This window comes from Cygnus olor, chromosome 3 (genome assembly GCF_009769625.2).
Source record: "Cygnus olor isolate bCygOlo1 chromosome 3, bCygOlo1.pri.v2, whole genome shotgun sequence".
Classification (NCBI taxonomy): Eukaryota; Metazoa; Chordata; class Aves; order Anseriformes; family Anatidae; genus Cygnus; species Cygnus olor.
Window position 1 is genome coordinate 96652449 of NC_049171.1, and position 24844 is coordinate 96677292.

Consider the following 24844-nt stretch of genomic DNA (forward strand, 5'->3'; position numbering starts at 1 on the left):
TGTTTTCTTTTTTGTGTTCTTCACTGAAAATCACCGAAGTGGGAATCTAGCATTCAATGCCCGAATGCTAACTTGCCTATGATCACCCACTTAAATTTTCACACTTCTGTGTTTTCACTTTCCTTCTCACTTCTGCATACCTTCTAATATAACCAACCCGCTTTCAACCTCAGCTGTATCAGAACCTGCTTTTTCCATAATGTCTTCAAAAAATGTAATTTGAGATCACTATATTTTGTTCCACTTATCAATATTAGTAAACTGCAGAACACCAATAAATATACATTCCTTGCCTTCTTTTATATGTACCAGGCTTTTAGAGGCAGAAGTCTTATCTGTCCAAGACTGTACAACCACCAGCACACTGAGATCACGAGTTAGGATGGAAGTCTCACACACTACGGTACCATCTGCCCACACGTCCATCTTGTTCAGGGACACCCGTTCCCTTTTGCATGGGAACACACCTCCACCTGTGCCCGTTCTGCACAGGGTGCCCCCATTTGACATCTGCAGCAGCCACTATAAACTCAGCCTCCCTTCTCTGCCAGAAGGGAAGGGCTGCTGCTGCTAAGGGAACTGAAAAGAGGAGGAGGAGTGCTGCCTCAGTCTGCAAACTCAAAGGAACTTCTTTCTGGAGCAGAAAAAAAGAGATCCACTGCCACGTCACACACCTGTAGTTGGTTTCCTTCCCCACGACAGCAGAAACTGATATGTCAGCCCCCTGTCAGCCAGCACATAAAACTGCCATTTCCTTCCAATCCATTTCATGGGATTTGTGTACAAATAGAAAACATTAAAAGCCTCTTCTCTGAACGGTTTCTTCTTCTACTACCGCTTTACAAATAAAAGCAGATCAAGACAACCATCAACTCTCTAAATTTTGATGCTCAAATCAACTACTGCCTCTTCTACAAATCTGGCAAGGGAAAACTGCATGGCCTGCAAGCCACCTGTTGGACCACATGGACTAATATTGGGTCACTGACTCAATTCAGAATACTGTAAAAGTCTGTGTAATATTTAACAGAGAAAGATATGGAGCAGCAGTACAACTTCTGTTGTAGGATTACATTGTACCACCAAGTTCTGTACTTCAGTACAGCTTACAGCGTATCAAAATGGCCACAAGAAACTTTTCAGAAGAAGTCTGCATCATTTACAGCGGGCCCTCAGCAGTCAGCAATTCACCTGCACTGTGAATTGTTGTAAACTTCAGTCATCCTGTAAATTGTATTCATACTGTAAAAAAAAACGTTGACTTATGTTGTATACAGTAAAGTTTATTCAACCACCCGCCCCAACACACTTCTGGCATATTTGGAAGTTTTACAGGAATGCTAATAACCACCATTTCTCTTTTTTGATTAATTTAAAACTTATTTAGGATATGCAGAGTTATCAATCACCAACAGCAAAGGCAAACCTTAAACAGCTGCATTGCCTCTATTCCCAACACCTTCAGCAAAGACACATGTCTGGGCAAGGAGAAAGCAGGCTACCAGCGCGCTCAAACGCGCTTTTTTTGTTTGATCCACCTCAAACACAACGCTCCACGGGAGGATCTCGGTCCCCATCACTTATGGGGAAGAAGCACAAAACCTGCCCAGTACCTAAAGTTTTTCCATCAATCAAATTACTGCCGTCTTTCATTGCCACTGTAAGTATCATTGGACACCACGGTAGCAGCCCACCCAAGATTGCAGAACACGTTTTCTGAGGATGTCCACTAATGTAACCTGGTAGGTAGGCCAAGCGGTGAGTCCATGCAGAAATTGCTAAGGGTCGAGACAGTGAGGACAGATTTTGGAAGGACTACTGTCACTGCAAATACGCTTAGAGTAGCTTCACTTAAACCATCAGATCAGCAAAATTCGTGTGATTTTGTTTTCATATATTCCCTTCAAAAAATGTCACAAATTCTATTACTTAAGAACAGCTTTAAGTGGTCAGACCAGAAGTCCAACTAGACGCTATCATTCCTGAAACGTAGTAACAGACACTAAGGAAAGAGTATAAGGGCAGAAAGTTCCTCTGGTCTTTGCTACCTTAAGACACAAAGACTTCCCAAGTCAAAGATGGTACCTGCACTTTTACGTAGCCATCAATTATTTTTTCTTCCACGAATAGGTTAAATTGCCTTCTGAACATATATAAACTTTTAGTCAGAACAGTGCTTTCTACGTAGCATTAATTTCAACAGCTTGAATTCATGTAAGTAGCGTTGTGTTTTTTTTTTTTTGCTAGCTTCATTTAATATATCTAAGTTGTTATGCTATAAGAAATTAAGGGATGTTCTCTATTTACCTTCGCCATAGGAAACAAGCTTTTATAGACCTCTATCTTAACTCTATGGCATTTCTGTAATAGCAAGTAATTTTGACTCAAAAATATTTGTGCACTTTACTTTGTGAGAATCAGAACATATGTTACACAGATAGCTTAATTTGGCTTATTCAGGCACATGATTACATACAAATTTTTTTCACATGGAAGATTGCCTTTCAGAATAAGGCAGAAAAACAAAGAAACAGAACTGAAGCTGCACAGGCAACCAAGAACATACAAAATAAAGCCTTCAAGTAGAAAATGTTATTCTAAGTAACTCTCAAGTTTGGTAAGATATTAATTTTGTCTAATTCATGGTATAGTTCAATATCTCTATTAAATTTAGTCTCCTGTGAACGCTTATGTTTCGGCATAGAAGACTAAATATCAGCTCATTTGAATGATTTCTTACACACACACATGCACAGTTAATAGTGTTTTGAAACATGATGTCTTAACTGTTACTACCTCTTCTTCTGCAGTCTCTGAAGTGTTAAGTTCATGCTTTTGACAATAAGGACCTTCTTTCCAAGCCTCTGTATCACCACAGTCACAGAAACCTCCTCCACCCGATGTTGTCATCTGAAATGATTTTTAAAACAAAGTTATGTGAACACACATATAAGCATGCATGCACATTAACACAAGTAGTCACAGCTAAACTACGAAAGCATGATCACAACACCTGATAGCTTTTTCCAGTACCCTGTTAAAAAAAAAAACAAACAGTAAAATCATGTCTGTTTCTATGACCTGCCTATGCCAAAAGGAAAAAAAAGGTCCAAACATTCCTATTCTACCCACGTCCAAGGCTGTGTAGAATTAATGTACAGTTTATGACAGGACAACACAGTAGTAATGTGCAGCTTTCCTGAATTTCCTACTTGTAATGCCACCTTTCCTACTTCAGATTCTCACATTTTTCATCTGAGCAAAGCTTTATCATTTCATATAATGTTATTAAAGGAACAGATGCGCCATTTGTGATAACAGGAGTTCCTGGACAAAACTTACAAACAGTTTGCATCATAAATCTTCATAAGCATAGTAAGCAGTAGCTGAATACTGTAATGATGTATTGTTCACATTGTTACGTTTATTAATTTGTGCTTATCTTTGCTTTAAGTCAAAGTTTATTAAAACAGTTTTTGAACCACAACTATTAAATAATTCATAGAATAATTCTTTCTTCACCTATTTGTGTCAGAAAGGTACTTTTTATACATACAAATACACCCTACAGTATCAATAAAGTTGGATGGACAGTTGAAATAATATTTGCTTACACTTTTGGATGTCATCTAGACTTGCTAATTCCCTAAGAAAGCTTGCAAGCTAAAAACCTAGAAGTATGCTGGTATCAGCAACTGGGTTGGGTTTCTTGAAGCAGGTTGTTTTGTTTTTTTTTTCCCCTCTAAATTCTAGCACTCAATGTAAATCAAATCAATGCATAATTACACTAACAGCAGTGCAGTGAAGCATTGTCAAAAACAGATTTACAGAAAGGCTGCACTTAGCTCCCTGGCTTAAAAACACACCAAGGACTTCTAGTTCAAAAAAACCCACAAAAATAAATCTACACTATTAGTAGCAGTAGACATAGGCATCTACAGTTTTAATTTGTTACTTTCACATTATATTTAAAAACAAACAAAAATGCTGCTATTGTACAGAATTTAATGTCAGACATTTAAAGGAAATAATTTTAAAACAATAGCAGTTTCGTAGCAAAGGTTTTTCAATACCTTCTAAAAATCATCGTATCCAAAACGAGCAAAAACCAAGTTTAATGCTGTAAAACACACTCAAGGGTATATATTAAAAATAACAAACACATTCGTAAGTTTAGTTGTTGTGCATAAAATGTAATTGCTCAACATTTAAAAATACTAAACTTCAGAATGTACACTCAAATTCAAACACTCAAGTTCATACAAGATTATTGCACAGACTAACTCCAAACCTCATATGCACCCAATGTTTTGAAATTAGGTATACATTCTACAAATATATATTTACAGTTTAAACTATAAACATGAAGGTCCATACGCAAAGACGTTAATGACTACACCACGTACTCCAGCAGTATTACTAACCCTGTATCGGTGCTCTCTGTGAATACTTCCAAGAAAGCACTCCATGCACAACACACATGTTGGGTCAACTGCACAGTCTCTGACAACAGGAGAGAGGGAAAAAAAGCATTAAACATATTTTTAGACTTTAATTGCACATTCGACAACAGGTAACATTCAAGCATCACCAATATCAGCCTTCTGACTACTGTATATGTTATTCTGAAGGATGAAAGGGATAGGTTCCAAGGAGGGGGAAACAATTAAAATGGAAATGGGGAAAAAAAATCTGCTCTCAAAACAGAAGAGGCTATAGAAAGTTTGTTTGGGTAACATTTATACTTGGGTTAGCCACTGTCTTCCAAGAGGTGAGACAAGCATATAAGCAAGTAAACAGGTGGATTACAGCATGCAGTGCAGACAGGTACACAGTATAAACCTAAGCAAGTTCTCCTGAGTACAGAATACTAGCACTAACAATCTTCAGCCATCAAAGACTTTTTTTACTGAACACTGGAAAGAAAGACAGCACACAACAGATTACATCAAACGTCTGCTTCCAAGTTTAGACCTACAAGCTCACTGAACAGGTCCAAGAATGCAATTTCCTCAACCAGAAGACTGGAGAGCATAATTAAGTCCTGTCTACAAGCACTGCTGCATTAGACAGAAGTAATATTTCTATGAAAAAAGGACTAAAAGAATGAAGGAAACAGTTATGCATTATTTTTAATTACCTCCCTGAAAAAAGCAATGCTGAAAATACATGAACTTATGTAAGGTGACTGCTTTCAAGCCACCTCAAGATTTAAGGGACTCAGGTTATGCAATGTAAAAGTGACCACCAGGAAAATCAGTGTCTTATGATGGTTATTTTAAAAACAATAATTCAGAGAAACAACATATTTTGTTCAAAAGATGACACTATAGATCCTATGGAATGCTATTATCAAGAATTCTCTTAATTTCATTTCACTAAATAAATTCAACCAGTTAATCACTGAAAGATAATCAGGCAGCCACGACTTAATATGCATGAAGTACCAAGTCATTTTCATGTTTCTTTCCTCCAAAGGAGTCACAGAAAGTAAAAATGTCAAAGCAGAAATATAGGAAGCTATTCTGTTTTTACAATAATTTCTGTTTGTGGAACACTGCATTTTTTTTTAAAGATATTAAAGGGAACCACTTATTGCAACAATTTAGTTCTACAATATTGGGTATCCATTCTTCAGAGCCCTAAACTTACGACAAACTCAGTACCGTTGGCAAAGTAATTTCTCAAACAAGTAAGGGGGCTTGATAAACTAAAGCGGAAGCAGATCTGTAAATTTCACAACTGGAAAGGAAAGCTGCTGCTTTTAACAAATTTTGTTAACTCATAAAACATTTATTCTCTATCTCCAACAGAAGTTTCATTTAAACTCTCATTATTGCTCATTACCAGCTATAAACCAAAGCAATTTCTTAAAACACAACAGGGAACAGTAACAGGGATCTAAGGAACCCACAAATTTTATCTCCTCCACCTCAAGATGAGAGGCTTCAAAACACTTCTTAAACACCCGAACTCCATGATATGCACCTGCCCGCTTATTTCTGATTAATGCCCTTAAATCACTCTGACAGTTCACCTGAATTACTCTTTTTGTCTTGCATTACTTCTGTACAGAAAACAGTCTACAATATACTAATTGATATTTTAACATTTACAACCCCATCGTGTGTTAATTTTTCTCTGGTCTGATCCATCATGAAAGACAACCATGAATTTACTTTAAAAAGATATTTGAGGTATAAACTTTTCATTAGGACAGCACATTTCTATCTAAACTTGTTCTGTAACTTCACAAGTGAGAAATGCTTCAAAATTGTATTTCGAACTACCTGCAAGAATACGTAGGCTCTCCCACTTTAAAAACACGGCCGCAGAGATGGGAAGGCTTGTTTGCTTGCTCAAGCTTTGGAAAACCAAATGCAGGATCTTCGCCACAAAGATACCATTCCATTGGTCCCAGCAAAACGTGTTGTGCCAGCATGTCTTCTCTTTGTGGAGCAGGGTTGGGACCCCTGCAGTAAATTTTTGGTACATAATAGGCCAGATGCTGGTATACTTGTTTCTGAAGCTCACTTGCTTGCAGCCATTTCTTTTAAAATAAAAAGAAACAGTAAAAAAGTCATGTTAATAAAAAATACCAACCACAGTTCTATCCATCAGGAAGCCTTTCTTATTTCTAACTTAAAAATCTAAAATGGCATTACAAAACCAGAAAGCCCGGTTTGCTTCTAAGTGCTAAACCTAGCAGGTTACATAAGGCAGACATTAGGAAAGGAATCATCTGTTTACCACCTTGCACATTTTATCCTTTTGACATACAGCAGTTTTTTGTTGTTGTTTTCCAAAACACAAGATTTAAGAGTTCAAATTCTTAAAGGTTTTCCACCAGGATGCATGACCAGTGAAACGTCCCAGCGTTCACCGTGACTTTTAAGGGTATGCTGGCTGCATTTACGTGGCGTGCAGACTGATGCTGCCAGCTGGGGACACAGAGGCGCAGCGGAAGCCTGGAGTTGGCACGGAGCAGGCAAAGACAAAAAGCACAAGGAGACTGGCAAACACAACATTAGGTAACCATCCATCTCATTTAATTTCAACAAATTAACTAAGAAAATAAGAGGTTTTATTTTTGTTTCTCCTACCACCAAAATAATAACTCATCCGAATTACTATTTCAAGTATGTTTGATGCATGAATTCTCTTAGTCAATCAGTTAAAATCTGTGTTGACAGAGATTTTAAAAGCCAAACTACTGTACCTGCTATAACCCGCCAAGAAACAGCTTTCTAGTTTTTTCCTCCTGTACGCCACGGTTTTTTCTAGGTGTCTCATCATGTGTACCTCGTATACACACGCACCAGAAGAGTATAAAATAATCCTCAAAGCCAACGTTTGTTTTATTCCAGCCTTGTGGATTACATTTTTATGAAGGCCTAAATTGCCAATTAAGGCTGCAAGGCTTTTATAATAAATAAACTAGAGCATGCCTTTACTGCAAGTGTGCACTTATTAAATCCTGCACGATATAAACAGCCGTAGCACGCCATTTCTCGTCGTCATGCCATTTCTCACTGTAAGTATGACAACCAGATACCCCCAGGCAACTTCAGATAAAGAATTCAGAATCAACCTGAAACTGCACATGAAAAGCGAAAATTAATTATTCCAAAATAAACAGGTTTGATAATCAAATGTTTTAGCTTGGTTTACTCCAAACTGCACATGATGAACTCTTAAGAACGTACGCTTGAGATAACACAGTTGTGGTAAGGTTCTTCACAAAACAAAGAGTCAGCAAAGCATGTACGCCATTCGAGGGTGGTTGTGTGTGTGTTGTGTTTCGTTTGTTTGCTTGTTTGGGTTTGTGTTTTCTGTTTTTAATGCACTGCAATATTTTCATTTACTAGACTATGTTTTTCTAATGCAGAACTTCATATAAAAAATTTGTCAATACGGCTCTTAGTAAAAAATTATGCTCTCCTCACTTCTCCTTCCCTCAGTTTGACTCCTTAAAATCAAAACCAACCTACTAAATCTTTCTGTGTTGATCTTGCTTTGGTGGTCAATGCCAGGATTTTTTCCAACTAAGTCCATGCAAAAAGATCCCCCAAACTCCCATCCATCTAAAAGTTTAGAGATAATCTCACCATTACTACCAGGATTCAGACTATATTGCACCAAAAAAAAAAATTCATTGTTAAGAATGTAATAATTTGATTTTTTCCCCCCTGCTCATGAATCTTTTCCTCCTCTTTCATCGTATCTAGTACCGCCAGGAAATGACCCAATCACAGTGGAACTGACATTGCCTCTTCCATGATTCCTATTTAATAAGAACATTTTTTAGATGATTTTCCAGAGTATACGTTAGTAATTACACCTGCACTTTTCTCAGCAAAGTGCCTTTAATTTCCACCTTTTAAATCAGTAGCACATCACTAATTTCTACCTAGAAAACAGACAGTGCCTATTTGCTGCGCTACAAGCTCAGGCAAATACCTGGCCAGAGAAAATTCTTGTTCCTCAAGTAAATGGCTTTCCCATCCCCAAAATTCTGGGAGTAATTGCCTGAAAGTTAGGTGTGGCAACTCTGAGTGTCATCACAGCTAACTCTCTTCGTGGATCCAGTTCTACACACAACTGCGCTCACAGTTTTGAATCCTGGCTAAGAGAGTATCAGAAGGCAGGAGGTATGGGCTGCTAGGACAAGGAAACAGATGTCACACCAAGAACCACCAGGAGGACAACTCAACACACTACTGTGCATGTAAAATTGCTATTAAACAATATACATGTATGCACATATAGGTTCTGCTACTTTTCTAAATCACTGCCTTGGAGGTACTCAAGTGCAGTAAAACTACTCAAAACTTTGGCATATATTCTTCAAGAAAAACAACTCATATTTAGGCAAGGCTTCTTTGTCTGTCTTCGACTCTGAAGTCACATGTAAGAAAAGTTAATGTTCTGTTCTCCCAAGAGAGATTTTTATTAAAAAGGGAAGCGTATTTCTCCTCATTTTCACCCCCCTCAGACTTACTGCTCCCTGGCAGTAACTTTTGACAGCCTTGAAAATAACCCAAAAAGCATTTTTCAAATAACGTTTATGTAAGCAAATATCTAATGGTCCATCAAGTGTTCCTATTAAACCCGTATCTCCGTAACAGATACTAGCAGAACAATACATGTAATACAAACAAGTCATGAAACAATTCAATTTACTCTTTTCAAAAGCTAAAAGGTGTAATTTAAATAATTTATGTTTTTGTTAGCTGCATAATAGCTAAATAGCTAAGTAATAGCTAAAAAAGCACCTGCACTCCAGGTTCATGTGCTGCTACAGATATCGGTAATTTATTCTTTTTGATTGTTATTCTGTGGAAGTTTATAGTTAAGTTGCTGCAACGGGAAACTGAAATGCAAAGTGCTGTAACTTGCTGTGGACTGGTGTTTGTTTTCTTGGTATTGTGCTATCAGCAAAGGGGGGCAAAGGAGGGGAAGGGGAGAAAAACAGTGCTAAAAGCCAAGTACCCTGGTCACTTACACAATCAGGCAGCATTGGTTGTGTATAACTGCTAGCACACAGCAGAATTGACAGCTATAGGTCTACAAATTGTAGCTTGTGCTGGAGAATAAAATTGAGAAAGCATTGACTAAGGTTACGATGGCGCTGGTACCTACGGAGCAAATCTGTACATGTGCTCCACTTGGTGGACCTCTGGGTTTATCAGCAGCGTGACCCAGAAAAGCAGCCACCACTCACAGAGATAAGGCCGCTTGGGCTCCGTTTGTGCTAACTACGCACATTTGGCCATTTCATCATCCCCCTGCCTGCGCTGTAGGTACACCACCGTAACTGAAGGATAACCTGAGCTATAACACTATCTTTTGTTTCGGGAAGCGGCCGACGTAGGTCAGCTCCTCAAGGTCTTATCCTACAGGCGTACACACACAGGCAGCCCCAATATTTTAACACACGGAGCCAACTCCTCAAATAGGTAACGTCTAAGGTTTGGCATCTACACCAGAAGCGAAAACAAAACGCTTCTCTGAACAGCTTGTCTGTAGGGCTCCCATTCTCTGACTTCCGAAGCGCTCTTCGTAAAAACGGGTATAGAGACGCAGGTAAAGGGCTCGGAGTCACACGGGCTTTATTCCTATTTCCCCCACAAGCTCCCCGCCCCAGTAACCCCGCACTCCGCCGGCACGAGCCCTGGGCAGACCCTCAATCACCGGGACGGGGGGGGGAGGGAAGAAGGAAGGACCCGGCCATTAACGTCCCGCCGGGCTGCTCGCTCCCGGCCGCCCTCCCCCGCCCGCTTCTCGCCCTCACCGCGGCGATCTCCTCGGCGGAGCACTCCAGCAGGCCCCTGTCGAAGGCCGGCACCTCCGCCTCCAGCTCCGCCGCCATCTTCTGCCGCCGCCGCCGCCGCCACGGAAGCGACCCCCGGAACCGGGCCCTGCCGGCCGCTCTGACCCGGGAGCCCGCTTCCGGCACGCTGCGTCACCGTGCCGCGCCGCGGGGCATGCTGGGGGTTGTAGGCTCTCCCTCAGGCGCCACGCCGGTTGCCTGGGAGACGGCGCGCGTTGCTAGGGCCGGGGTGGGGCTGAGGGGCGGCCCGGCGCCACAAGGGGTGCCCGGCGCCTGGAGGGGGGGCCGCAGTGGGCACGCGTGTGCACGCGTGTAGACACGCGTACGAACACAGACACAGTGACACGAATAAACCCAAGTATGTGCACACATACGTGAACACATGTGTACGCACATATACACACAGACACACGCGTACACATACATACGTAGCCAGGTATGCACCCACATGTACGCACACAGACACACCCACATGTACACACACAGACACGCACATCCACACAGACACACACACGTACACACACAGGCATATGCACACACAGACATACATGCGAACAGACACACAAAAAGCACACACAGATCTACACACACGTACGTACACATGAAAGCGCAGATGTACACATATATGCACACCTATAGACACACACACACACACATACACACACACACGGACGTACACACAGAATCACATAATCACAGAATGTTAGGGATTGGAAGGGACCTTGGAAGATCATCTAGTCCAATCCCCCTGCCGGAGCAGGAACACCTAGATCAGGTCACACAGGAACGCGTCCAGGAGGGTTTTGAATGTCTCCAGAGAAGGAGACTCCACAGCCTCTCTGGGCAGCCTGTTCCAGTGCTCTGTCACCCTCAAGGTGAAGGAGTTTCTTCTCATATTTAAGTGGAACCTTCTATGTTCCAGCTTGCACCCATTGCAGACAAATGCACAGATGTATACAGAGATGCACGTACACATGTACATATCCACTCAGAAACACACGTGGACACACAGACACACACAGACACGTACAGACACACATACCCATACAGATATACAGACTTACAGCTGTACAAACATGTACACACATATACAGATGTACACACATGTACAGCCCCACACACGTACACACAGGCACATACAAATGCACACACACACACAGATGTACGTACTTGCACACGCATGTACACACACACACACCCTCTGGTTAAGGCTTTGGGACACACTTTGATCACCCTGACGGCTGACCATGAAAGCAAAAAAATGTTCCACCCACAAAAGAAACAAAAATCTGTAAATGAGGCCAGCGTGGCGACTATGGCTTTAAGACAAATGTTACCGAGTGCAAAAATTGCAGAAGCTCTAGATCCTCTTCTTCAGCCCTCCTGGTGGCAGCCCTCACGGGTGCCACGCACTGCCCAAGCGGCAGTGCTGCTCATTAAGGAAGAGCTCCACATCTGCAACTTAAAAAACAGTCACCCCTACCAAAAACAACAAGCAAATATCCCCCACGAGCCTATTTATAGTTTCAGATAATAAGTGTCCCCGCTTTCCACAAGCTCTTCCTGAAAAATGTTGTATCCCTGTCGTACCCGCAGGCTTGCCTGCGCGTTGGCACCTCAGCGTTGGGCACAAACTGGGTCTTGCTTCCGTCCAGCACTCTCCATAAACCTAAGCGGAGATGAGGAACCTACACCAGCAAGTAGTGCTGGGGAAGTCTCTGCTCCCAACAGTTTACACTCCCAAATTTACACGATGTGGAAGAGGTGAATAAACAGGTAGGAAGTGGAAAGACAAACAGAGTTATAATTGCCTAAAGTGCTAGCCAGAGATGGCCATACATGTTGCCATTGCCAAATTGTACTAATTTACAACAAAACTGTGCATTAAAAGTGAGATCCAGTTAGCAGCTTATATTCCTTAAGAATTTTTAAACATTCTCATAGTGCACACGCATAGTTGTTTTTTCCCTTTTATGTCTTACTTCTTCTACTTTCTCCTCACGCTCCTCTCAACTAATAATTTAAATACGAAGTTACGCAAGGGAGAGACATTATCTTCTGTCCATCCGAACAGTGACAAATGCATCTATGGCCATATATTAATAAAAGAAAGAGGGTGGGCTGTGTGCCATTGTCCAGCTACTCCCAAACAGATTTAACGCTCCTTGCATCAGGGGGCAGCAGTGCACGCTAGCACATTACTCATACTATATAAGCACTTGTTCCTGAAACCTCAAGGGTTTATAAATCATCACATTTACTTACATACTTTGTTTGGGAGTTCTGGTGAATTTTGAGATGAAGGGAACATACACGTCTGGAAAGGCTGATGGCGAAAACAGAAAAAAGATGCTTTTAGCTAGTGCTATGAAAAAATCATAGAAGAATTTAGAATACTAATTGTATTTAGAATATTAATTTAACCTCCCAATATTCTACGAATAAGCTTAATTTCCTTTTGTCTGATTGTACCCTTACTACACGCAGAGTTCATCTTTTTACTGTATTTATTTTTTAAATCATTTGCCACTTTTTGAATGATTGTTCTTAGAATATGTAAAATAATTATCTATTCCTCAGAAGATCAGCAAAGCCCACACTGCTTCTTATTCATGCACTGTTGATGCCTAAGGAATACAGAAGATGACACATCTCTGGAAGAAGGCAGAAGGTGAAAGAAAGCTGTGATTTAATGGTTTCTCCTGCAAGGTGTATAGTAAATGTTGGAAAAATCCTGGGGTTTAGTAACATGAAAGGAATTTTATTTTGCCCAGAAAGGTGCAGGACCCAAACATACAGCAGGCTGTAAAGCTATTAATTCAGTATGAGTCTAACTAGTTCCTGGGTATCATTTTTTATAACTTTGGGTAGATTTCATAACTTTTAGTCTCTGCCGTTAACTTCATAATAAATGATGTTATTCAAATTCAAGAACAATAATTAAGGTTGAGGACACACACCACCTCTATCTGCTGTCAAAAAGTCTAACTTATTCCAGGTTTATTATCAGATAGAAATTGAAGAAAATAAATCTATAGAATGCAATGTTTTAACAAGGCTAATATTAAATCTTCATAGCATTTCCCTGTTCTACCTGCTGTGCTTCTGGGTTTAACCTTGCTGCCAACATACAACACAGTGCACACAGTGCTATAGATGATGTTTATGAAAGATGCAGATATTAGCTCTCTTTCACATTCTGGCCTGCCTGTTAAAGCACCTGCTTGCCTCTGCCATAAGAAAAACAACAACTGAAAGAAAAATGTAAAACAGAACCTAAATGTCACTTTGACTGGGGGTCAATTCATTTGATTCATTGATTTCATTCCATTACTTTTAATAAAAGCTGCATCCATTAAAAAAATGTAAATATAAGCATAATTGAGCAAATATGAATTACGGCAGTGGAGACTGGCAGTTCCTGTCTAAAAACTATTTTAGAAGCTACTAATGAAACAGGATCTTCCATACCAGAAGACTGCCTCTCACCACAAGCACGATAGACATCACCTGCAGCAGCCAAGCTGAAGTCTAACTATGTTGAAGGAGAAAGGGACTCCAGCAGTGCATGCTCCAAAGAGGAGCTCTGGTTACAGAAATGGTCTTCTTGGCTGAATACTGCTTGCATGGGATCATCTTCAAGGCCAGCTGCAGAGTCCTCCACAGCATTTGAGAGTACGAGAGGATGAAATCATAAGATAAAGGGACATGGGAGGGAATTTTAAGTGTCTGGATTGCTGGCGTGTTCACTGTACCTTAAATGTAGTCAGTTTAGCATCGCTATATTAATTTGAATGCAAATAGAAAACTAGACTGCAGGGACAGTCTTCTTACAGACTCAGATAAAAAAATGCTACTTATTTTTCCTCACGTCTACATGGTCTTCTGGCAATCATTAGGAAAGGTAAGTCTTGAGAGGATTCAGAATTGCATTCACCGGGAAAGGTTCATCTCCTTGTAGAATTAAAAAACAAACAAACAAACAGAAAACATCATTTTAAAAGCATTTCCTTCCATGTCTGCTCTCTAAAACAATGATGTAGTTGTAACTTAATTTCAAAGTTTAACTATTAAAGCAAATGATCAGCATTTTGCTGCATGAAGTTGATGCTACATACCTATATCTAAGATCATAACCTTGCAAAGACATTTGTCTCTTTAATTTTCCCAGTCAGCAACCCTTTCCACTGAATAAAGCATGCATCTAAGTGTAAGACTCAGATTTATATATGTAATAACAATAATTTTGATAGAACAGTTTATTTAGTAGATACTGAATGGCCAAAGTAGTGATTTTTACACTCCAAGTATGTTTTTTAAAGCCATTGTCATTCCCTCCCTTCCTCCTCAGTGCTGGATGAGGTAGGCTTGTAGTCACCATCTCCTACATGGCCTTTAGATAAATTCAGATAGTAATTCTTTTATTTCTGTGCTGCCAATTCCAATGACAAATTATGCTGACCAAAATAGAATTTTGCCTGTGATAATCTTAATTAAAAGATGAATTGTGAATGAGGTGAACAATGACACCCAGTACTTTGTGGATTGATAAGACATAGTTCACTAACCAAGACATTATTCAGAACAAAAGAGCACACGGTAATCTGCAAACACAGGTTATTTTAAGAATTTGATTCAGAATTAGAGTATTAAAAATACTATCTGACAAACTGTAGGCGATGCTTTGTTCCTTTGCAGCAAAAATGCTATAATATCAACCCTTTCAGTAATAAATCAGAATAAGCATATTTATTTTCCCTCCTTTGCCTTTGCATGATCTTAGGTTACGGGTATGTATTTTAAACATGAAAAACATGATAAAAGAAAAAATATCAAGAGCAGAGTATATTGCATAATAACAGTGAAAAGAAGGCATAGTGAAAAGCATAAAGATACTGTGGCCATCTTCCCCTCTGGTGAGTATTCTGTGCAAGTCTAGCAAAGTCTGTTACATAACTGATTTTTATTGCATTAGGCAACAGCAATATTGCTAAGCAAACTGATGTGCAGAATTAGAAAGCTTCTTCCACAGCAAAAATGAAGAAAAAAGACAGTGAAAGGGTTCTCACTTAACATCCAGTAAGAGGGTAGGGCAAGAGGGTGTGCATCTTCATTAATGTCTCATGTCAGGGTGACAACATGATTTATTCTCATCACGCAGCATCTTAGAAAAAAAATACAGTGCAAATTCAGTCCATGATAATTTTGGTGCTTTCTGCAGTGTAATGTGTCAACCGTATAGAACTGAAGGGGGTGAGTTAAAATGCTAGCCTCTGAAAGAGAATTCATGGGAGCTAAGATAACAGTCAGTTAATGAGTTATACGGGGAGGAAAAATTAACACAGGAGTGAAGGAAAAAATATACACACAAAAAATTTCCCTGACTTCATGTGTTTTCACTGTAAATTCAGAACGCTGCTGGTGTATATTTAGACACACCAGTAACACAAACAGCTCTGTTAGCTGGTGCTAAGAAAGCCCATGCATGGTCAACGTTGACACCTAGGAAGGTGGAAGAACCACTTGAAATGTTTGCTGCAGCTAACGCCCTTTCCCCCTGCTTATTCTCTGATGCCTATGAACGTGCAGGCTTACGCTGTGACCTTCCCCTTAGCCGGCCTTTCTTTCATGGGGCTGTCTATAGCCGAATTTAAGAGACCTAACGGTGTAGAACAAGGCATAGGGCACGGTGAGGTAGGTAGGCTGAGCGGAGAGGAGGTCAGGATTAAAGACTTGGTGTAAGAGCCGAAGTGCTGCTCGCTTCCTCTCCAGATGGTCCTCACCACAAGAAGACCTTCGAAGCCACGACCACTTCGGTGGCCACCTCAGAGGAGCCTCAGCCTTGAGCAGAAGAAAAATGTTGCTTTTCCATATTCGCAGCACTAGGTGGCAACACGCTGCACAAGCATGTCAGCGCAGAAGTCCTCTGCTGCGGCTTCCACTCCAAGCCCTCGCCAGCTCCCACTCGCTCCAGTCTGCAACCGGAAGGGTGTGGGCGGTGGGACTGGAGGAGCCGTACAACTTCAGATTTTTTTCCTCTCAAATCAGGCTTTAACCACTTGGTGGCTGCTACTGAGGAAATGAAGGACACTTTTGGAGCGAGCCAGGTGTTAGAATTGGGGAAACGTGTGGTGAAATTCCTGGGAGCAGAGGGTAGGGCCTTGGGCATGAGGAGCCACCTGTAGAGGTGGCTGACAGGACCACCTGTAGAGGTGGCCAGAAGGACCACCTCTAGAAGTGACTGGTAGGACAAGCAGTGGGCCCCTGGCAGAAGAAACCAGAGCACGCAGCTCCTCCTCCTGCAAGGCCCCGGCCTACCGCTTGGCAGAGGAGCTTCTGGGCGTCAGGAGGAGCCGGACACCACGAGGGTGACTGATGCTCGACGACGTTGCTTTCTCCCGGCTGGTGTGGACGAGAACCGATACCCAGCTGCTGCAGGAAGAGTCCCTGGCTCAAGCTGAAACTGCGTTTTTGTTCAGTTACGTGGTGGATATGCAGAGGAAATGGGAGCCCACGAGCAGAGACATGGTGGATGAAAGATCTATCCGGGAATATGAAAATGCTTTGAACAAGTGAACTAACTCTTCATTTTTTCCCCTCATTCGCACAACAGCAGTTTTAAATTAGAACAGGTTGTAACAGATTTAATTTAGATCACCATGGTGCTTAGTGCAATGTTACAGCGTTTTCTAGTTTATCTTTCTCCCCAGTTTTTTAAGGGCTAAACACATTTTAAGTTGTGAATTTGTTACGGAATGCGTTGCTGCTTGGCGGTCCTAACCAATTAGAAATTTTTTTACCACAACATGATTAATTTTGTTAGATAAAACTACTGAAATACAACTGAAGGTAGAAATACAAAGCATTTAAGTGCTGTACATCCACAATTTACTCTTCAGAGATGCATTTAACGCTGTCTCCAGCAGAACGGCTTCATCCATTTTCCAAACATTCGTTTGTTTATTTCAAGATCAGTCTCAGTTATAAACAGACATTAAATCACCTCCAGGCCCTAATACGTTGTAATGAAGTATTGTAAACCATGTAGTATGTTGGTTTAAACAATGTAATCAAAAAGCAACAAAACCATTCTCTCCTCCGCCCGGCTGCCTGGCTGACTTGTGCTGTCTGCTCAAAGAAAACTTCTTTTGAGTTTGTAAATGTCAAGGTCAACCAGAGGTCAAGTTTGTGCTTTTGAGCCGTGGTTCCTTTCAGGTTATTGGCTTTGTTTTATTACTGAAAGGAGCCATCCATTTTGGCATCTAGAGCAAAGAAGTCATGTAATCCTATTAAACACAAAACCAACACGTACAAATAGCGGGGAGGGGCTGACAATCGCACAAAAGCCCCCTTTTTCTGCCCACGGTTAAGCCTGCACCGAGCAATTAGCGGCCCTTGTGTGCGCCCATCCGTCCGCCCGCAGTGGGAAAAGCGCCTAGCCAGTTCCCAAACCACTCGCCCAAAGGCTGGCCATGAGCCCCACGGAACCACCAGCAGGCAAGGGCTGCCTGTGGCCATGGGGCCAGGACCAGGACGGGGACTGGGACCAGAGCTCCCTGCCTGCTGCTGGCTCGGGCAGTAGTACAAAGTGGAACAAGCAGGAGATGGGCAAAGCCCCAGGCGGAGAATCCTCGAAAGTAAAGAGCAAGACTCGAACCAGCAAGAGAGGAGGAGGGAAGCATCTGTAGACAGTTAAGGATGAAAGGAGGCACTTGAGGTTATTAGAAAATAAACTCGCTTTGTTGGCAGTAGAGGGGAGAAGTGGAAAGCCGGGGTCACAGCACGCAAGTGGAGATGTAACTGGATCATTATGTACCGGGCACAAAATCTAAGGCAGGAAAAATGAACTACAAACATCTCACTGATTTCCTTAAGAAGAATGTTTATGTGTAGTACAACGTCAGTAGAAGCGAAAATTAGGAGAGGGAGAGAAGTTATAATCAGAGGTAAAACTGGAGCAAAAGCAATGCAGGATAATTTAAGGAAAACAGTCCTCGCAGTGGTAAGCAAGGGAAAAGCTGAGAATTTCCGTGTTCAATTAGTTATGGCCAGCTGTAAACAAGGGGCTTGCAACGCCATCAGCTCTACTTGTCGCTTCTTTGAGGGCGGTCAGATACAGAACGTGAAAACTACCGAAGCTGTGCAAAACCCAGTTTTCATAAACAATATTCATAAAATTGTTTTCACATCCCTCAGACAAGCATATAGGTTATCTCAGCCTTAAAATCTGTTTGCTGGCAAGGCAAGACATTACCATCCTAAAGCATATGCAGCATGCGAACTGACTGGATCTATTACTAATAAAAAGAGATGAGCTGATTGAGAGTGCAGATTGCAATTGCAGATAAGATGAAGAACTGCGTGAAACGTAGGCAGAAGCTGCAGAAATGAACACCAAACCAGACATACAATTCAATACGATAAACATTACAGAAGTGGGAATGGGGAGCAGAGAAATCTACATTACCCAGATTGTGAAACAAGCCTTACAAAAAGCCAGGCAGTAAAAGTTTCCAGCCTATCATATTGCAAGGTCAGACAGACAACAAAGATGCTTGGAGTTCAAGCATGGAACAGGTCCAAGATCTTCAGATAGCCTGTAACAGGAGGGTAAAAGCACTGGCACATCGCTAGCGAGGGACCTCCACGCAGGACCGACCCGTACACACAGACTCGAGAAGTTTCAGCAGGCGCTTTAACAAGAACGGCCTCTAATGGTGCAGTCTTAACAAGTCTGGGACAAGCCTCACTCAACCCTGTGCTCACTCCCCGGGCTGAGCATATTTTAAGAAGGCCACAAGTTCAGAATGAATAATTAGGGGCTGATTTTTTTTTTTTTTTCGTTTCACCCTCCTTTGTTCCCTGTACATCATTCAAGTAGTGCAAAGAAAGTGAAATACACCCACAACTGCCTATCTGGGGATTTCCTCAACTGATGCACCAGGAGGTATAATTAGCTGCTTTGCCTCCCTCTGGGGTACAGAAGAATTATCAATGTCTCAATCTTCAGCTATCACCAGCTGCCAGATTATTCAGTGGCGTGGGACTCAAAACAAAAAGGCAAGGAGCTGTATCTGTCCTTCCGAGGGGCTCAGAGGAGATGTTCATACAATGAGAGGATGCAGACGTGGTAAAATATATAACCAGAAAAACACAAATGTACATCTTGCCTTTGCTAGAATTTCTGAATACAGAGAAATGGATTATGCAGACCAACAGATCAGCTAAAGCAAAGGTTTGGTTTGAGAAACCTCTTTTCCCTCCCTAGATGTGACTCCCCATATTTCATGCTTTTCTAGCACGCTGGCAATTCTGTGGCTACCACAGACTAAGGGACAAGCCTTCCAGCCCCTAGGTCACACAGCTGTCACTGGAGGGTTCCCAGGGAGCTCTCAGATCCAGGAGAACAAGTCAGTACTACACATGGCTAGAAGAAAGCTTCAGAAACTTTTACAAGAAAATTCCACATCTTAGTGACCCAGAAGAGAGTCTTTTTTCCCCTCTGAAAACAATCTTGCCCCCAATTTGCACCATTAGCTCTCTCCACAACAGAACAGACCCAAGAGTCTGAGATGTTTTGTTTCACAGACCTAAGCTTGCCCCAACCTCTTGCATCAGGAGCAAGACACAGAGATTGTTTTGGGGACCCTCTGTTTAATTTCCCATCCTCCATATTTGTTTGGAGAGTCACAAGCCATTTGATTGGGATTGAGGCAGTTTCCTAGTCTTTAGAAGCAAAATTTGTCCACCAGAAAACGTACTGTAAGGCTCCACATATTTACTTATTCCTAGATTTAATTGTCATCTGCTGCCCTTCAGCTGCTGCTGGCAAAAATTCCATGGCTATAGAGCAAATTGGTTTTCCTCTATTACATGTTGTTAACCTGCTTTATAAGGGTCTCTTGAAGTTCCCAGTCTCCCTGTCGCTATACAGTAACTCCATCGCATTTTCGGCTTTCTGTTTTTCAGTGCAGGACTCGGCTCCTCAAGTGTTTTGGGGCAACCACACAGAAACACCGACACAGAAACGTAAATGTGCTTGGCATTTACTGTAAGTGCATTTCCATCACCATAAAAATATGTGAACCAATGCTGCTTATTTCAATTTGATGTATAGCGCCTTACATCACTATCTATAAACACATATATTGTATATATACTGGATATACAATATTAGCGCAGGCATGTTAGTTAACAGTACTTTTTTAAAACCATGACAGCTGTATCCTTACATTTTAAAGGCGATATCTGCTCCCAGCCACCTATGTAAGAAACAAATAAGCAAGAAGCATCAAGACCTAGAGGCGACCAGTAAACATGACTATAGCAGACTTGTATAAAAATTCAGGTTACAGTTCTAAATGGGAAAGTCCAGAGCAGAACATGTGAATGGTTCTTTTCTTTTAAACTCGCTTAACAAGGCCAACGTAGAGTACATTCAAATCTGTATAAAATCAGCAAAATAACATGCTTCTGTGCTGAGGAATATAGAAGAGAAAACTGAGAAAATGCTGAAAGAAGGGTGATAAAATTACTGTGACAGTTCTGATCAGATGGCCTTCTGAGCTCTTTCCAAACAATACGTAGTGTGCTATTTACAATGTTGTATCAACTTATGAGGGAAAAATCCTGAAAAAATAATACTGTTGTGCCTGGACTGAAATTCACCACATATACTGGAAACCTTTAATCTCGTTCTTTGCTGTCGATGTAGACTTGGACGTGGTACGCATTGTGGTAGGGAACCACACTGACTTAATCATATCTGTATTTAGATATTATCCTTCTGTTACAGAAAATGACCTAGATTAACTGAAATTTGAAGGTAAGATCCCAGGCTTCACTCTACTCCCATCACCCATCTTTTCCATAACTGTTTACCTTCTATCTTTAGATATTTTTTTTTGCATATAACCACTTCACTTTTCCTTCCCATACTCAGAAGGTATGATATCTCTCATTCAACAAACACCTTGTAAATTAGCACAGCTCTGCGTAATAAGCCATACTCAAGCCTCTTTTTGTTTATGTCAATTTTACCACGTGACAGGAATTTAAAGCCAAGCAAACACAATTCACGAGGACTGCTGGGGACACTCAACAGAAGTTGTAGGAGACTCAACTTTAAATCTGTCCGTGCATTTCATTGGATTTTGAGTTGACGGTGCCTCTCTGTAATGGTAGGTTCCATCTGTAAGTGAATTGAATCTTTGCGTACGGGACTGTGTATTTCTTCCCAGCAGAACAGCAGAATGGCATTTAGAAGATGTTTCTTCATGCAGCAGTTTTCAACTCTTACCACCAAGAGTGCATGCAAAGACAGGAGGATAACGCTTATTACTGCTTGCACATCAGGCAAAGCTCAATGCACTTCAAACTGGACAGATAACCACAGGGAAAACTTAGAAGACTTTGTTTCTTATTGTACCACTGCTGCTAGTTTCCAGGATGATGTTGGACTATTTCTGTTCCCCAGGTTATCCATCTGTAAAATGAGGAGAGCATTATTGGGTCCCTGATTGTAAGACCTTATCAGATCTACTTATACAAAAACCTGTAATAGCGTGAGCAGATTTAAAGTTTAGAGTAGTTCAAACCACACCATCAACTTAAAACCTGGAAATTATTTAAAAAAAAAAAAAAAAAAAAAAGATGAGATTTTCAGTTGTGTTATTTTTATGAAGACAAATGATTTTTAGATGTTTATACATTCATAATTTATAAACTTACATAATTTATATATGTATATATTATATACATTTGTAAATTTATAAATACATATGATTGTATATTTTATAAAATAAAACATCTCTTTTTTTTTTTTTTCCAGCATGTGAAAAACCCACACAAATTTGAACATTACTCACTGAGACATGATCTGCAAGATGGTCCATGTCACTGCATCTTGCGCGCACGCACATACATGCCCACACATTACTCCTGACAGGATGTCCGTAGAGGCAGCTCTTCCAAGAGAAATGGGAACCGACACAAACTGAACAAAACAAGAATGTCCCCTTTAAAACTCCCAACATCTCTAGCTCATGTTCCTCCCTACAGCTCTCACGCGCTTGCAAAACGGTAATAAAGTCATTGAAAAAAAATCTCTGACTCGGCACTATTTCTGATTTGCATATCTGCAACTTCTTTACCAAAACATCCCTAAAGCATTCTTTCAGGCTTTACTTTTTTTTTTCTTTTCAGCTTATCCCTGCACACGACTGCACTGAGAGGCAGGAAGGCTAAGGCCTGGGTCCCACAGAAAGCTGCTACGTGTCCCCATCCTGCAGTGACTTGATTCACCCAGAGCCGGACCAAAGCTCCCTCAGGCCTTCCTGGGGGAAGCAGTTAAGTGATGTCCTCATATACAAACTGCTCTAAACTAGATGAAAAAGTCCACAAAGTGCTAGTCAAAAGAAAACTGTCGCTTGTGGACTTACAGAGCTGACCGCAGTGCATGCAAAGGGGGCTGCAGTCACAGATCTGGGGGGTTCTCTTTTCCTCCCATCATCTCTTTTTCCTTTTTTCCTTTTCCCCCTCCTGAAGTGGTAGCTTGCTTCCTGCACTGACATTGTTACTGAGCATCTTATCTGCTGGATGAGGCAGAAGCTATGGCTTCACAACAATTAAAGGCAGTTTAAACCAATGCTGCTGCAAATCCCACTTTGGGGCGCACAGACTTCCTTGCTACTCGTCCAGCTGATTCAGTGAAGCAATTCAGGGGAAAATTGCATGGGCTTTCTGTCGGTGCTGGGCACCGATCTGGCTCCCTGTGGGGAAGCACGAAGCTTTGGTGTTGGTGCAAACAGGAGAGAAAACCCCACAGCTGGGGGCAGCGACTTGTGGCGGGGACAGCAGGACCTTAGCTGTCGCGATTTAATTTGGTTTCAGCTGTCACGGAAAGAGACCCACCGGGCAGGGCTTCCATGAGCAATTTAAACGACAGCCACATGCTTTCAGACTCTTCCCTCCTGGACACATTTTCTGCTCGGTTCATTCCGCTGCGCAATCAGCAAACCGATCTGGCTGAAAGTGAAGGGGAAAAAAAGTCTTACCTCCAGTCTGTTTTTACGCTCTGAGATCAGACACGAGGCTGCTGGTGAAATCTGCAACTTCACCAGGCGGCTGGGATCAGAGCAACAGCTCCACTGTACAACAGGCAGCTCACAGCAGCCACGCTGGGATGACTGCTTGTCCCACGCAGCCTGCTCCTTTACCCAGGCTGCAGGACACGTGGTAGAGCTCAGAGATTCGGAGCCCCGCTGCGTTTCTACTACAAACTACTCAGCTCCATTACAAACTTGACCTTTTTTTCCTAACTTGCAATGGAAGTGGTAAGAAGTGACACCAAAGAGTCAGAGCTGCTTTATCCTGGAAGCTCTCAATGCCTTTCGCTTCCTGGAGAGAGGAGGCACGAGTGAGGAAGACTGCGCTTTGACACCCACGAAGGCAAGGAAGATGGAGGCAAGGCAGGGGTTGCAAACATTACCTGAAGGTCTGAGAAAGCAGAGAGAGCTTCTTGAACACTGGGATAACTAGAATGATAGATATACTTGCTGATTTCTGAGAAAAAACATCACAGATTGTCATTTGTTTTTCTGTATTTAGGTATATGGGATGCTGTGGCTACTTCCCTTATGATGCACAGGGAACACGATCGCAGAAAACACACGTTCAGCTTTTTAAACTTTTCTTACCCTATTAGTGTCACTCCTGTAAGGCCCCGGTGTTTCTCGTTTATAAGAGGGAAGAGACAAAGGTAAATGACTGACTAAATCCATTCAGACAGTACCAAACTGACTCAGAAGAGAAAAAAACAGCAACGTCATGCTGGAAAGCTGACAAGTTAAAATGAAAAATCAGGTTCAAACATTTAACCACGAGGCGATTGATAATTACATCAAAACAGGGGGTAGCAGGGGGCATACGCGCTATTTCTTGAAATCCCCACATTGACTCTTTTTCAGGAAGATAAACTTTAACTAAGCAAGTTATAATCTCAATTAGAAACACCACAGCCCACATGATGTAGGATGTCAGACTCTGAGACCAAATTTGCTTTTAATCTTAAATCCTGTATCAGGACTCTGTACGGACCACAGGTTCCTTATTAAAACAAAACTAACTCCGCCATGAGTTTCGTTCAACCAACTTGGCAATTAAGGCCCGGTTTATTTATTCGTTATTTAAGCTAACGTCCACGATTCAAAATTCAGTCTGGGAAGAGGCATGCAAAATTGAGAAACTGGACAGACACCCGCGTTTTGGCTGCTGTGACTCTGACCAGCGAGACGCTTGCATACATGTGATTCATTGAGGAGTCTTAAGGGATTTGTTTTAACCACTCCAGCTGTTGAACAACGGTAGGTTGCCTTCTACCACAACCATGCTTTTCTTTAGTGTTGTCTTTTTTTTTGCAAAAAAAGCCCACAAATTCAAGACAAAGCCTACTAAGAAAACTTAAGGCATTTGGGAAGATAATGACGCAGCAACCCTCTATCGGAAAGGAAT

The 24844-nt window shown here is 41.5% G+C and overlaps 1 protein-coding gene and 1 long non-coding RNA gene across 3 annotated transcripts in view; both read right to left on the minus strand.

Annotated features, from left to right (window-relative positions):
• Positions 1 to 10473, minus strand: part of UBR2 (ubiquitin protein ligase E3 component n-recognin 2) — a 52636-nt gene extending 42163 nt beyond the window's left edge. The window contains exons 1-4 of one of the 2 annotated variants that reach the window (XM_040553294.1): positions 10295 to 10473; positions 6291 to 6550; positions 4425 to 4503; positions 2797 to 2910 (exon numbers count right to left, since the gene is read on the minus strand). In XM_040553294.1, the coding sequence (XP_040409228.1) occupies positions 2797 to 2910; positions 4425 to 4503; positions 6291 to 6550; positions 10295 to 10372 (531 nt within the window). In that variant the 5' untranslated portion in view covers positions 10373 to 10473. The remainder of the gene's footprint in view (positions 1 to 2796; positions 2911 to 4424; positions 4504 to 6290; positions 6551 to 10294) is intronic. The other variant, XM_040553295.1, reaches the window with a different exon arrangement.
• Positions 10474 to 20365: 9892 nt separating this feature from the next.
• On the minus strand, positions 20366 to 24381 carry LOC121068218. The gene is made up of 3 exons (XR_005818718.1): positions 23389 to 24381; positions 22201 to 22328; positions 20366 to 21818 (listed from the first exon to the last, which is right to left on the minus strand). It is a non-coding gene; the product is annotated as an uncharacterized LOC121068218 (long non-coding RNA).
• Positions 24382 to 24844: the final 463 nt, after the last annotated feature.